At 42.9% G+C, this 14,054-nt stretch overlaps 2 protein-coding genes across 3 annotated transcripts in view; one reads left to right on the forward strand and one right to left on the reverse strand.

Annotated features, from left to right (window-relative positions):
* The window catches only part of TBC1D23 (TBC1 domain family member 23), a 39,732-nt gene extending 31,907 nt beyond the window's left edge, over positions 1–7,825 (reverse strand). For both annotated transcript variants that reach the window (XM_089549608.1, XM_089549609.1), the window contains exons 1-4: positions 7,754–7,825; positions 4,117–4,225; positions 1,937–2,036; positions 912–1,116 (exon numbers count right to left, since the gene is read on the reverse strand). In XM_089549608.1, coding sequence (XP_089405734.1) covers positions 912–1,116; positions 1,937–2,036; positions 4,117–4,225; positions 7,754–7,788 — 449 coding nt within the window. In that variant the 5' untranslated portion in view covers positions 7,789–7,825. The remainder of the gene's footprint in view (positions 1–911; positions 1,117–1,936; positions 2,037–4,116; positions 4,226–7,753) is intronic.
* Positions 7,826–8,009: 184 nt separating this feature from the next.
* The window catches only part of Cbl (E3 ubiquitin-protein ligase CBL), a 48,079-nt gene continuing 42,034 nt past the window's right edge, over positions 8,010–14,054 (forward strand). The window contains exon 1 of the mRNA XM_089549607.1: positions 8,010–8,579. Coding sequence (XP_089405733.1) covers positions 8,032–8,579 — 548 coding nt within the window. The 5' untranslated portion in view covers positions 8,010–8,031. The remainder of the gene's footprint in view (positions 8,580–14,054) is intronic.

The raw sequence follows: 14,054 nt of genomic DNA on the forward strand, positions 1-14,054 counted from the left end.
ACACACAGCTCAAAGCAAAAAACAGACAACGATGCAATCACAAGGCCAGCAGTCGGAGGCGAACGAAGATCAAGGGCCCCTTCCTGTCTGCCTTCCATGCTTGCGTATAGCCAGCTAAGCAGCAGCAAACCGGACTGCCAACGATACTGTAATTTTAGATTCCGGCACGACGCACACACTCCCGTGGTTATCAGAAGTTTGCTCTAGCCCTGTCTACCGCTCGTCTGAGGAAGTGGCCGCCAGTGTCAGCGCGCCGGGTAAACAGTGCAAAATTTGAATTTTTGTAGCTGATGAGAGTTGCACATTAATTAACTTTTTTTTTGACACAAGAAGCACACAACCTGCAGTTCAGCCGAAACTATCTTAGACCCCACCAATAGGTGGGCTCTGTATAGAGATCGACCCCTACCCCCCAATTGAAGTTGGTCATTTTAAGAAAAAAAAAGCATAGCCTCACATGCTTCGATGTACAGTAGCTACACACTGCCTTATTGCTTTGTATATGACATGAAACAGAACACACCAAACGCATGACATGCAACAACATAAGCATTTATCTGCCTTCTAACACATTTTTCCGGTGTGGAAAAATGTGTTAGCGAGGCATCAATTCACCTGTATCAGAAGGAACTTGACTTTTTGGGTTGATTAGATTGTGTACTTTTGCTTTGAGCGTTAAGTTTGGTTGCGCATGCGTTGCTCTTGAAGGAAGGTCGTTTTTTCGTCAAATAAATCAGTTGTTAGTCTACGCTCGTCCTGTCTGCATCTTTTCTGTGTCCTGTCTCCTGCGTAGTTTTATGTCTTCAGAATGTCTCACCAACTAGCCTCTCATCACACACTTCTAGAATTTATCTGCCGCAGCCGCCCAGACACCCCACGAGTTTAGCACAGGCCTGAACAGCCCCACTTACCTAGGAACGTAAGTGGTGATCAGTGCATGGAAGCAGAAATACAGCTCTTCCTTCGATAGGTGCAGGGCAATGAGGGGTTCCAGCACTTCCATCCAGCCATTGCTGCTCTCGTAATGGAAGCCCGTAGTTTTACAGAACCGGGTCAGCACCGACTCGAGGTCACACAAAACAGACAGCTTCTCCTCTTCATCGTTCCCAAACCTGTCTGCAAGAAGACGACTTCACACTGCAATCTGCACCCCAACGGAGTTGATACAAAGCCACCACCCATTTTCATTTGTTTCAAGTCCATCAAAGAGAAACGAGATAAAATCAAAACAAAGTGGATGCATATTTCACATCCCACCAAGAAAAGCAAGCACATCCCATTTAAAGGTAACTGCATGTCATTTAAAAAAAGTTCCCATGCTGACTGCACAACAAAGGTTTCAGCATTGTGATGGCAAAGAAATATCAGGAAAAACGCGCATGTCTCCATGCAGGTTTCGAAGCTTCGTCTGGGATGAAGAGGCCTGCTGTACTCAATCTAATAAGTGCCTCACACATGCAACTACTCTGGTATACAGTAGTAACAATTCCACTCAACAACAATGCTCTAAGCCACTGCAATCAGCGTAATAAACACACTACTACTGCGGACACATTTTCAGTGTTGAAACAAGCTCAAAATAAGTGTGCAAGCTCGAAGCTGAATTTTGCATCTGCAATGCACGCACATAAAAAAAAGAGTTGCTCGCAAAAGATAATGTGACATAAACCTTCCATCAAGGCATGGCTTCTTTATAAACGATGGTTTTAGGTTTACAGGCTAGCCATTTAACAGCAGCGAGAAATAATCGAAAACTTGACATGGGATGAAACAGCTCCTAAGTCATTACATACATGCTGAAATTTCTTTTAAAAAAAAGTGCTCTGTCCCATCTCCAAATCAATACCCCTCTTTTTTTTTTTTGTCCTCTGATAAAATTACAATTTTTTGGGAATATGAAACAATACAGAAAAAGATAAAGAAACCTCCAACTCACCAACAAGTGCCTGGCAGTCCTTTCTAATCAGTGACTGCTCTGCGAGGTCGTAAATTTCGTCCCAATCACCAACTTCTTTACCTTTGACGCCAAGACTTATCTGGAAGGATGATAAGGGGCACTTGAAAGGAAACACCCAACTGCTCACATCCTCCCGGGAAGGAATCTGCTGCTTTTGCGATGACTATCGCGTCAGAAAAGTGACCTCTGGCCACTGCCAAGTGCCGTGATCAATGTGACCGACATGTAGACTACTTGAGCACCTCTACTTGAGCACAACAGCACCTCTCTTGACTTGATGACAAAATTTAAAAGTAAAGAAGAAGGTGCTACACATTAAATAGCAAGCATTGAACATTTTGGATTTGCCAAAAGAGGGAAATATCAGTAATTTAAAGTACTACACTACATTCCAAAATATGGTCCAAAATACCAACTTTCTTTATGTGCTCAAGACACCCATCACATTAATGAAAGGTTATAGAGTATTCACCGCAATCATTTAAACTTGAAGATGACATTGGGAAAAAAAAGAAAAGAACACAGACTACAACAGTGTTGATTTCTCTGTGTCACTTCCACTGATTACCACCAAAAGCTAAGAAAGGTTCCAAATAATGCACATTATAATCTTTTCACATCGCTCTTCACACCTCGGCTGGCAATGAATCCAAAGTGTGGAGGCAAAATCGGAAGGTTATTTGCACACACTTGCACTGACACTGTCCAGCGAGCCATTTTCTTCTTTGTTGAGCAACTCAAACATTTGTTCCCTCACTACTGCTTTAAGTGTTATTTCTTTGAATAAATATCTGATATGTTCTTTCTTCTTTTTACTTTCTTTGAGCGAATTGCTGCCTCGAGAACTTGCTCCCAACAAAGATAATGGCGTTTTTTTTTTGTAATCAGCACTGAAAATACTTCAGGCCAGATTTCTATCTTATTCGGGACGACATGGATGAATTTTTATTTATTTATTTATAAATAAATTCAATTCAAAACTTTATTTCCAAGGACTCGTTGGGGGTCATGAGGCAAAAAAGCTGCCATTGGCAGCTTGAGGGTGCCTGATGCCCGTACAAGGCAGCAGCCTATAGCCAACACAAAATTCTGAACACATGTGCAGTTACACTTTCACACAAATTGACTGATCAAAACACAGCATAAGAAAGTATACAGTACGAAAAACATAAAGGCAATGAAAATACAGTGAATACCATTAGCTGCACAAAAACTGGGATGGCAAAAAAATTTCACGCTTCTGTTTTCTATTGCACGCGCTTAAGTCAAAATTTTCAGACAGTAATTTGTTAAGCAAGCACGGCAAGTTGTGCGTGAGCGACTGTAGCATATAATTTGTATGTCTGCGTGGTATCAGCCATGTCTCAGATCCACGGGTGCGACAATCACTTTTCTGAAAGCTAAAATCAGGCACACGGAACACACTAAGCCTGTTATTAGTAAGAAATACTTTTTTTTTGTCTCATGTGGGCAAAACTCAGCTCCTCCTGGTAAGCAGCCACAAAGGCCAAGCACATGAACGCAAACAAGCTAAGCTGCCTAAAGAGTTAAATTACATTCATTACTTTCATTTGAAAACAGCAGTAGACATGATCAATTTAAAGCAGTCCTTAGTATCATGTCACCTTCTCATCTGATATTAAGGGCCATTGAGGCAATTCAGCAAAAAAGGTATCTCACTCGCACAACTGTTCAAACTTCCATGTTAGTCAAAAATAACAGACCAGTGTGCGTTCTGAACGATAGAGAAAAAAGTCATCCGAGAGTCCACATTTATGAGCACAGTAAACAATGGCTTAAATTGGACTGTGTAAACAGAAAGCATCAAAATAAAAAACAATTCCCTTTGTACAATTCAAATAGCACCTGACCAAATTTCCATACCCCTCGCCTTCCTGTCCGTCTGAGCATCACAAAGCTGCAGCACTTTCCAGAGTTTCACTACATGCCCAAAATGGCCACTGCTTAAAGTCGGTGGTCAGCTCTTACTCAGTAACCAGAAGCAGGCAAGTAAAAAGTTCCAACACCACAAAGCAAGCTTCACAAAATTAGGCAGCCACAGCAATGTGAATGACCTAACAATGTGAGTGGCAGGCACAACATTTTCACAACTATGCATGCACAGGAGTTACTCCCCGCCTGTGCTGCACACCACTCACCTTCCAGACGTAGGCCCGAAAGCATTCGGGAACAGGTTTCATTTTGGAAACCTGGCGTAGAGTATCCAGGTCGCATTCTGAAAGGAGAGCCGTCTCCAACTCCTGCATCCTTTCAAGTGGCCGTAAAAAGCGGCAAATGGGGGGGGGGGGGGGGGGAGAAAAAGCAAAAACAAAGAACAAAATAATGAGCCACCGTGACACTGCTCTCTGCACCCTCTCCATTCTCTAAAGAAAGTCAGAGCACAGATAGAAGGAGAGGTCTAGTGGAGGAAAAGGGAATAAGAAGCTCCTCAAAATAAGTAACGCAGGGGTGAATAGACTTTGGACAAAAACCCCAAATACTGCTACAAGCTAATGAGGAGTGAGAAAAAAGGAGAGGGGGAGGGGGGGGGGGCTGGTGTTTTTAAAATATATGCAAAATAGATTTTTTTTTTAAGCATGTAATAATGAAAAGGACAGTTTGCACTGACAGTTCTTGAAACTTCTGCATTTTCATTTCCATGTGGACATCTCGCACACATCTTTCTCCTGTTGTTGCCTCAGGCTGTCTCTAGATATTTCCATCAAATAAGGCTAACTCAAAAATTTTTAGCAACAACCTCTACATACTGGAGATGAAAACAAATTAACTGCAACACCCCAAGAAACTGAGTAATGACAAAATTAATAATGAACATCAGGTGCATCAAAGGTTTGTCAATTCAACATATAAGATGAACTGACAAAGAAAAGTACCAAATAATAGCTGGCAAATAGAAACATGCAAATTCAGTCTGGCCATCCAATCTGAACTATTCACGTTAGGCCGACACATGTGCCCTACGCTGAAATTTAAGCTCAAGAAAAAAAAACACACACAGAGGCCAAACCAACCTGATACCCGTCGCTAAGCTCACCTCTCAAAGTGACCTGCAGCTCTCTCAAATTTCAATGATGCAGAGACTAAAATATTCAATGCCAACAAGAACTAAATTATTCAAACACAATGACAGTGCCTACCACGTTGTTCTCCTGCTCGCTTACTTTCTGGCAGTCGTTGACAAGGACTTAAACAAGTAAGCAGCACCATTATAAAATAGTACAGAGTTATTTGGGATGACATCTAAAATTTAACTACAGAGCTGATTCCAGCATTTCTTACAGGAGAGTAAAAAGTTTATTGGCTGTCAAGTAAAGGTTTCTACCGAGACAACCTCACTACAGAAGCATCAAGGGCATTCACAAACATGCAGAACTCCTAAGGCAAGTGGCTGGGTGCTGGAACAGATATCGCAGCAAAAAAAAAAAAAAGGCCCAACAAATCTAGGCTGCAAGCAGTTCTTCCTCGAAGTTACCACACATGACCTGATAAGGGTGCCTTTGAGCCCCTCCCCCATTAACCTCACACCTTCTCCTATCTGTTTCTTCTTGCCTGTGTCCTTGTTTGCTTTCACGGTTGCACTATGCATTCTACTTCAATGACTCGCCATCCAGACTGCCTTGCATTTGAGGCCTGCAAAAGCCTTGCCTTGCATGCATGAAAGGCCGACAGTTTTATTGTGAGGAAAAAAAAACACAAAAATGGTTCACTCATTTCACAGTGGCTACAAGTTTACCAATCAGCCAATGAAGAAGTTAAGGAGCATAACGCCTAAATGCCAGCGTAAAAAAGATCGAATCCATTAACTGCCACTGTGAGGGGCACTGTTTGGCCTTGGCCAAGCAAACCATCGCCGCAGGCCGGGCTGCCAGCGTCATGAGCCTCCAGGACATGAACATTTCAGTGCAGTGGGGCTGTGCGGGGGCCCAAGGACCTACGTGTCCCAAACTCTCCTGTTCCAAGTAAAGTTTTCACCACCACCACCTGCACTATGTGTTCAACACATCAACCTACATTTTTCATTTAACATTACTCTGGTGCCACCTGCTTTGACGTGTGGGAAATATAGAGGGTAACAAAAGACAAGCAAGGGGTTCCTTATGCCAAAGAACAAGTAATAGGTATAGAATTTGGGCAAAAATTAAGGCAATGCTAAACGACTGCAACAGTAGCAGCCCCTTGAACAAACAATCCTTTCTATATGCTATATATATATGCTTCATATAGAAGCATGTAAAGCGTATTATATATTCGTGTGTGCATGTGTGTAAAGTAAACTGACACACGCTTGAAAATATAACAAGGGTTTACTGACATTTCAACTGGGGACCAGTCTTCTTCAGAGTGCTACATGACTGCCATAGACGAAAATTTATAAGGGTTGGATAGATATAGATAGGGATAGATATAGATAGGGATAGATATAGATAGGGATAGATATAGATACCGATAGATATAGATACCGATAGATATAGATACCGATAGATATAGATCCGGATTTTTTTTCGGTTTTTCAGTTTTTTTTTTTTGTATCCTGCCTACATTTCAACATTTAGTCGCCGCAGCGGTCTAATTTCGATGGAGGCGAAATTCTAGAGGCCCGTGTACTGTGCGATGTCAATGCATGTTAAAGAACCCCAGATGGTCGAAATTTCCTGAGCCCTTCACTACGGCGTGTATCATAGCCTGAGTCGTTTTAGGACGTAAGACTCCCATAAACCATACTGGCCCATTTAAACAACACTTCATAGGAGTTCGTGAAGTACCTGCATAAATAAATAAATTTATTTTAATACACAAATTTGCGGCGAAAAAATCCTACAGTGTTTGACGACACGCGCTTGGTCTATAAAAATAAAGCATACTAGCAAGGCGCAAATCGGCGTAACATCTGATCTGATGAAGATTGCATGTGCAACGCCCTTCGGCACCAATTTAATTGCCTTGTCCGGGCGGAGCTCTAATGAACGTAAGGCAACGTAATTTTGATAAATGTGCACTGAAGAGCTTATGCATCGGCGATAGCATCATTACCTTTGCTGCGAGACAGTTAAATAAGCCTCTAAAAAGGAAACAAATTTCAAGTTCGTTTTCGCTCATAAACATTCCTTAAAAGCTTCGAAAATTTCGGGAGAACGAACTTAAAGCCATGCACGGCAAGAGTTATCGTAAAGACATCGACGAGTAAAGTAAAAACAAGAAACGGAGAGTTGCGAGCAGTTCTCGCAGGGAAATCTGAAAGTAAGGAAACTGCTGCAGACATCTGAGGATTCGAGATTCGTTTCTTCAGAGGGTTTCAGAAACAATGCAACTCATACGAAATTTTTATAGAGTCAATGCATACTGAGACAACAGCCTTGATGTGAATAAACATGCGCAAATACTGCACCGTGCCAAGTGTCAACCGTAAGATGTGTCAACGAGTGGCAACAACAAATGACAAATACAAGTAAAAGTAACACCTTCAGATATCACAATACATTGCGAATTATAAGGTGGTATTGCGCCGAGTGAATAAACGATATACAAAAACACACAGCGCCACTGAAGTTTTAACAAGCACATGAAAGCAGAACTGCTGGCGTGCAATTTAAAGTTAAGCACGCACCACCAGCTTTCGGAACTATCTGCCGACGCCCGATCTTCAAACAAACTTGAGGCAGAAAGAACCAGAGCTCCGTTAGCAATATTCAGCTTCTACCCAAGCCTTCCTGATTATCTGTTTCCTAATGTAAACTGGTCACTAGGAATAAAAGATTAGGATGGAACCCGGCTTACCAGCTTGTGTCGTCGACGTCCACTGAAGTGGCCATGTTGGAAGAGGGTGGAAAGATGGCGAAACGGAAAGTAACGAACTTTGCTTGAAATGAAGAAAAATAGCTATCTTCTGATATTTATGTGAAAACAAAGCACAAAACATTTTTATTTTCGCTCATTTAAATTTCCTAAGAAATTACAAAAATAATTGTTGTTTCTTTTTGTGCATGAATTATTTCGCTCGGGCTGTGCATTGTGGGTAGTTTTCTAGTTCAGGGTGAATAGCCAGGCGATGTAAGATGGCGGTGAATAGTAGGTCTAAGAATTTACAAGCAATGAACATTACATCGCTGTTTAGTCGAATACACGGCGCATTTTCAGAAGCTATGGCCCCTCCCAAGTTTGTGATTGACCGGCGGACTATAGAGAAGACGTGGAAGCTGATGGACAAAGTGGTCAAACTGTGCCAGCATTCGCGGATGAACCTAAAAAATAGCCCCCCGTTCATTTTGGACATCCTGCCGGATACGTACCAGCATCTGCGGGTAATCTACAGCAAACACGAGGACAAAATGCACTTGCTGAACGACAACGAGTACTTTCGTGTGTTCATCGAGAACCTCAACAGGAAGTGCAAACAGGCCATCAAGCTCTTCAAGGAGGGAAAAGAGAAGATGTTCGACGAGACGTCGCACTTTCGTAGGAACCTGACTAAACTGAGCCTAGTGTTTAGCCACATGCTGTCCGAACTGAAGGCCATCTACCCCAACGGCATCTTTTGTGGCGACACTTTTCGGATAACCAAAAGTGACGCGTCGGAGTTTTGGAAGAACGCGTTCGGGGACCGGTGAGTGTTTATGGTTACGCCGCTCGTGCTTTTTCCGCATCCATCACGCTCGAACCTGCTCTCTTCGCGAGAAGCCGGGAAGCTTTTAGCGTGGGAACGGCGCCTCTCGTTTCCACGGTGATGTCAAATCCCCGCTGCCGCGGAAACGGGCAGGCGGACGCTGCTTCCCCCCTTTTTTATCTCTTTAATTTGGTTTCGTGGTGCCGGAGCATACGTTGCCCCGAGTCGTCCACGCGGTTTATCCACTGATTGGGTCCTCCTCCCCCGTTGCGTCGGGCGGAAACGATCGCTCCATTGAGCCTGGCAGGGTTGAGAGGTACTCGAGCGCATGCAGCAATGCCCGTGTACCACCCCCTTCGTTCCCTCCCCCACATTTGTACACCTCCTCGCAAATTTCAGAACGTTTGCCCACCTGAAGCAGCAGTCAGATATAAGTTGGCCTGCCTTTCTGCAGTGGGCGTATGTTTCTGCCGTGGGTGATCTAAGTTAGAAGAAAAGTTATTTTGTCGACATTTGATTTGGTGGTAGCTATTGTAAATCGGTTTATCGTTTTTGGCACTTACTGCTCGCCGTGAGTCACTAGACCAGCCTGATAGTTGCACTGTGAATTAATGCTGCATTCAGTAAACCAACAACTGGACATTGGAATCAAAGCGTGAACCACTCTAATGTGTGTGGAAATAATACACATCTGCAGATAGTTGCTACGAAGAAAACTGTTTATTTTACTCGCAGACTGTTTCACGTTCAGGTTATCATGCTGCCTTAAAAACAGCAACATTTTTTTTGTCATTTGCGTCTTCAGTTTGTCTAAATGTCAGGAGTTCGTCAGGAGATGAACTGCAAAACATGATGAATGAGTTAGGCAGGCAGAGCGGTATGCTGGTCTAAAATTAATATGCAGAGAACTTAGTAATGTTTAACAGTCTCTGAAGGGAACAGCAGTTTGCAGTTGGTAGCGAGGGGCTAAAAGTGGTGAGGGAATATGTCTGCTTAGGGCAGGTACTGACTGCAGATCCCTATTACTAGAGTGAAGTAGCTAGAAGAATAAGAATGAGGTGGAGCACATTTTGTAGGTTCTCTCAGATCATGAATGACATTTTACCAATATCCCTTAAGAGAAAAGTATATAACAGCTGTATCTTACCAGTGCTCACCTATGGGGCTGAAACGTGGAGGCTAACGAAAAGGGTTATGCTTAAGTTAAGGACAGCACAGCGAGCTATGGAAAGGAAATTGATAGGTGTTATGTTAAAGAGGTACGAAGAGGGCAGAGTGGGTCAGGCATCAAACATGAGTTAATGACATCGTAGTCAAAATCAAGAGGAAGGACATGTAATGCGAAGGCAAGATAACCGATGGTCCTTAAGGGTAACAGACTGGATACCAAAGGAAGGGAAAAGTAGCAGGGGTGGCAAAAAGTAAGGTGGGCGGTTGAGATTAAGAAGTTTACGAGGATAGGGTGGCCGCAGCGGGCACAGGAAAAGGTTAATTGGAGAGATATGGGAGAGGCCTTTGTCCTGTAGTAGGCGTAGTCAAGCTAGTGATGATGAATTGCTGATCAGGGATCATTATTGATAGTGAGTTTTTTTTATGTCCCTATGATCCTGTTCACCCTTGGTAAGGGCAGAGAAGATCGATTTGAATACGTAGCATGTGATAGTCATGTCCTAATTCTTGATTCCTCTTGACTTGCTTGAACTAACGTCACATAAATTAAAAAGTTGCTGCTTGACTTTCTAGCGCATTTTGACTGTGGTATGATAGCTCAGGTAGTGTTTACAATAGAAAATAGGTGGACATATATCGGAGGCCGTTATTGAATTTGCCAGTAACTTTCTTCTTGCCATTTTCCATTGAGCTTTCATGATGAATGTGTTCCTTGGAGACATTGCTGGCATCTTATCACGCTGATGCCAGATGCTGCGAGTAGAATGCATCTGGCGGACAGTAATAGTAGTTTTAAACTATAACATAATCTGTGGCAAGTTGCATGTATAGTTTATTGTCTCAGATTTTTCTTGTAACAGCAGCTTCATGTCTGTGCTGACTTGTCACCATAGGGTAGCGTGCGTTCCTCTGTAATACAATTTATTATTTTTTTAGAGCGCAGCTCTTAGATGCTCGTCTTGCGTTCCACGTCATAGTTGTTCAAGTAGCAGAGTGAAACTCCAAGATCCCAGAAGGTAGCTAGCAGCATATCACGCCACTTAGCAGTGTCGCCACTTAACACTTATCACCCTGTCAGCTGTCAGGTGACTAGCCGCAGGTAGTAGCAGAGCAAAACGCACCTGCCACGCAAGAGTGGAGGAATGGACAGCTGGAAGGTGGCTGCCACGGGAAGACCCCGGAGGGTGGCAAAACTAAATTACGGGGGACTGCGCTCAAACTTTTCATAACCGAATATCGTAATTGTCTGTCAATTTTTTTTTTCATTCCTTGCCTGCAGAAAACTTTGATTCAGCCAACCCCACAACAGCTGCCATGACAACCAGTGCACTAAACATTTTTCTCTCCATTTTCCTATCAACTTTAAAACTCTCGAACACTTTTCTTGCCTAGGTTCCCTTGACAGCATATTGCATTTCATATAAATCTAGGGCCACAGCCCGCCCTTCACGTCTTGCCCAAGACCTTTGCTTCCACATCCGTGAAAATGTGGGCTCTTTCTGACACAATAATATTTAGGGTGAGTCTACACGTCTGTGGCCACTAGTACCTGGAACTAGTAGTGATAGAAGTGCAATACGAAGAATACATTGGTAAATACAAAGGCAAGTTTCAACGCAACGGCATTAAGGTTCCCGTTCTGCAGAAAATCCTGCGTTGTTGGCAAAAAATCCCCTACGAAGCAGCCTAGGTGGGACACTTATGTCATGTGACCTCGCAACACGGCCACCGGATCGTGAGCAAACTGACCACCTTGGCAGATGGCAGTTAAACTAATGATTGGTCGCTGGAGGTTGCTTGGTTAGGGCATCTGTCATCGCAGGGCAGTGGAGCATCGCTTATCCACTGCGCCACCTGCGCCAGGAATGGTATGAGGGCTCCCAGGGATATCCATCATGCATTACATGCATTATCCCATTAACGCTATTGCGTCACACCCTTAAGGCGGAGCTGAAGCCTCCCCTCCAATATTTTCTTCTCACGCTTAAACCTGATGAACAGCACTGAGTGTAGATCTTTCTTTGAGTGTTAGGTTTACAAAGGGGCATTGCTGTATGTTGTAAAAATGCACACTACTAGACCTTTCGACCATGCACCAGAAGGCTTCATTTTGCAGCGATAGGTGTGGGGGTGGCTTTCTGTAGGATAAATGGTGTTCGTTGCCTTTCGGTGTCGGAAGTCGTAGCCAAAGACTCCAGCTTGACCTGCTGCCTTCCCTGTAGAGCAGGCACTAACGTGAGGCATACAGTCACAGCTGCTGCGACTTCTCCACTGCAGGCTGTGATGAAAGCTCTTTAAGAGCTCTTGTTTATAAAGCAGAGAAACTGTGAACACACCTAGCACCCTCTTTAGCGCTTGCAGATATTACTGTGTGTGACTTAACAGCGAATTTTACCATGTTTGGTCAAGTACATTGGTTTTACGAGCCGCCCATTCTCTTAGCTAAACAGGGGCCGATTTGTGGGGGAAGGGAGGTGGAAAGTGTAGTTGTTCCCCCCGCTTGAAATGAGAACTTATACATAGGAAAACCGTGCTAAACCCAATTTATCAATGGAAAAAAAAATTCCATGAAGTACATAATTAAAATGGGATCCCCACTCCCAAACACGCCCTCCTAGAGTGAGCCATAAATCTGCCCCGTATGACCATGCCAAGCTGTTGTAAACTCGGATGCGGAAGACGTAAAGGATGGGAAAATGACCTCACAGTACGCAGTTTTGGGTCTTGTCAAGCCCCTTTTCTCGCCCTAAATGTGCAAGCCATTTGATAAACACCATGTAACCCAACTCTTTCTCTTTGTGTGCCGGGCCAAGCAGGTGGCTCCTGTTACCGTAAATGCTAGTCAAATCATTCAGCAAAGCGTATTGATTAGGCTTATTATAATGACATCATAGATGCTATCGCATGTAGCAGGAGGAGAATAGGAATACAAGCTGCTCCATGGAAAGGACATTGCTCATATCAAAAATTGCCATCTGTATGCAAATGCATTGAGCCAAATGTTGTCTAGAGACCACTTTCTGGGAGAAATGATGTCTGTGTGAATTAACTGTTAACTTCATTAAGAATATTTGTTGCTATAAATATGGCAATGAAAAAGAAATCTGGACGTCTGACAGTTGTCATTGTAAATTAACTCTGAAAGTTCTTATTTGGCAGTTGTACTCGACCCAGTCACTTTCCAAATGCCTGCAGGCCATGTTGCCATAGCTTTTGAAGTGAAACCACACATACACAAGGCTGAAATGTATTAGTAGGCAAGAGTTATATTTTGGGCAGTATGAATAATCTTGATAAAGTCGAGAGTGTGGCGGAATCCCGTCTGGCCGGGGGGATACATTTCAAAACACAGAGACGCCGACCAGTAAAATGAAAATTGTAATTGATGTTTCGGTGCCCAGAACGGGGGCCTTGTTCACAATTTTCATTTTACTGGTCGGTGTCTGTGTTTTGATATGAATAATCTTGAAACAGAAGGCCCATTTTTTCTTAAATTGGGGATTTTTTTAGTCCCGCACGCCTTTCATTGCAAACTGGTAGGAAAAAATAATTTGTTATATAAATGAGCTCCTGTCAAGGGGTTCTTGATAAAACTATTATGCAAGCATAGTGTACATGGCTAGTGGTGAAGAGTATTTTAAGGTTTGCCTGCAGAAATGCTTTTTGGGATTAAGTTTACTTCTCTTCTATTGCATGTCCTGATTAATTTTGCAGGAAAATTACTCATGCTACATTCACAGGCATCACGAGAATTCAAGCTCGTTTTTAAAATATTTTAGCACTGTGTGTGCACTGCTAAATTTTGACAATTTTTTTGCACCTCCAAAATTAAATGTGATCAAACATACAGGGTGCAGTATTATAGAATTACAATGTTTTATATGAAGGCTGTTGTCATAGCTTTTGCAGTTCTTAAATGGTTTATGAGGGTTTAATGTCCCAAAGCAACTCAGGCTATGAGGGACGCCCATAGTGAAGGGCTCCAGAAATTTCGACCACTTGGGTTTCTTTAATGTGCACTGACATGAATTGCCACCAAACCAGTGCGCCATCACTTAGTGACCAGCTGCGCGCTGCTTCTACATACTTTTATTTTGTTCATTGCAAATTGTAGTTCGCTAGTTTTTGATGCTCATGATAGACCTGTATTTAATGAATGCCTACTGGCGGCGTGTTAGCATGTTCTGTATTGAAATTTAATACTTTGTAGGTAATCATATTGGAGGATAGTGAAAAAAGATGGTATCAGAGTATGCATCAATTTTAAATGCTGTTACCATCAGTGCTATTTTACAATTTCATGAA

Source organism: Amblyomma mixtum, chromosome 6, assembly GCF_055824585.1.
Source record: "Amblyomma mixtum isolate Tamu chromosome 6, ASM5582458v1, whole genome shotgun sequence".
Classification (NCBI taxonomy): domain Eukaryota; kingdom Metazoa; phylum Arthropoda; class Arachnida; order Ixodida; family Ixodidae; genus Amblyomma; species Amblyomma mixtum.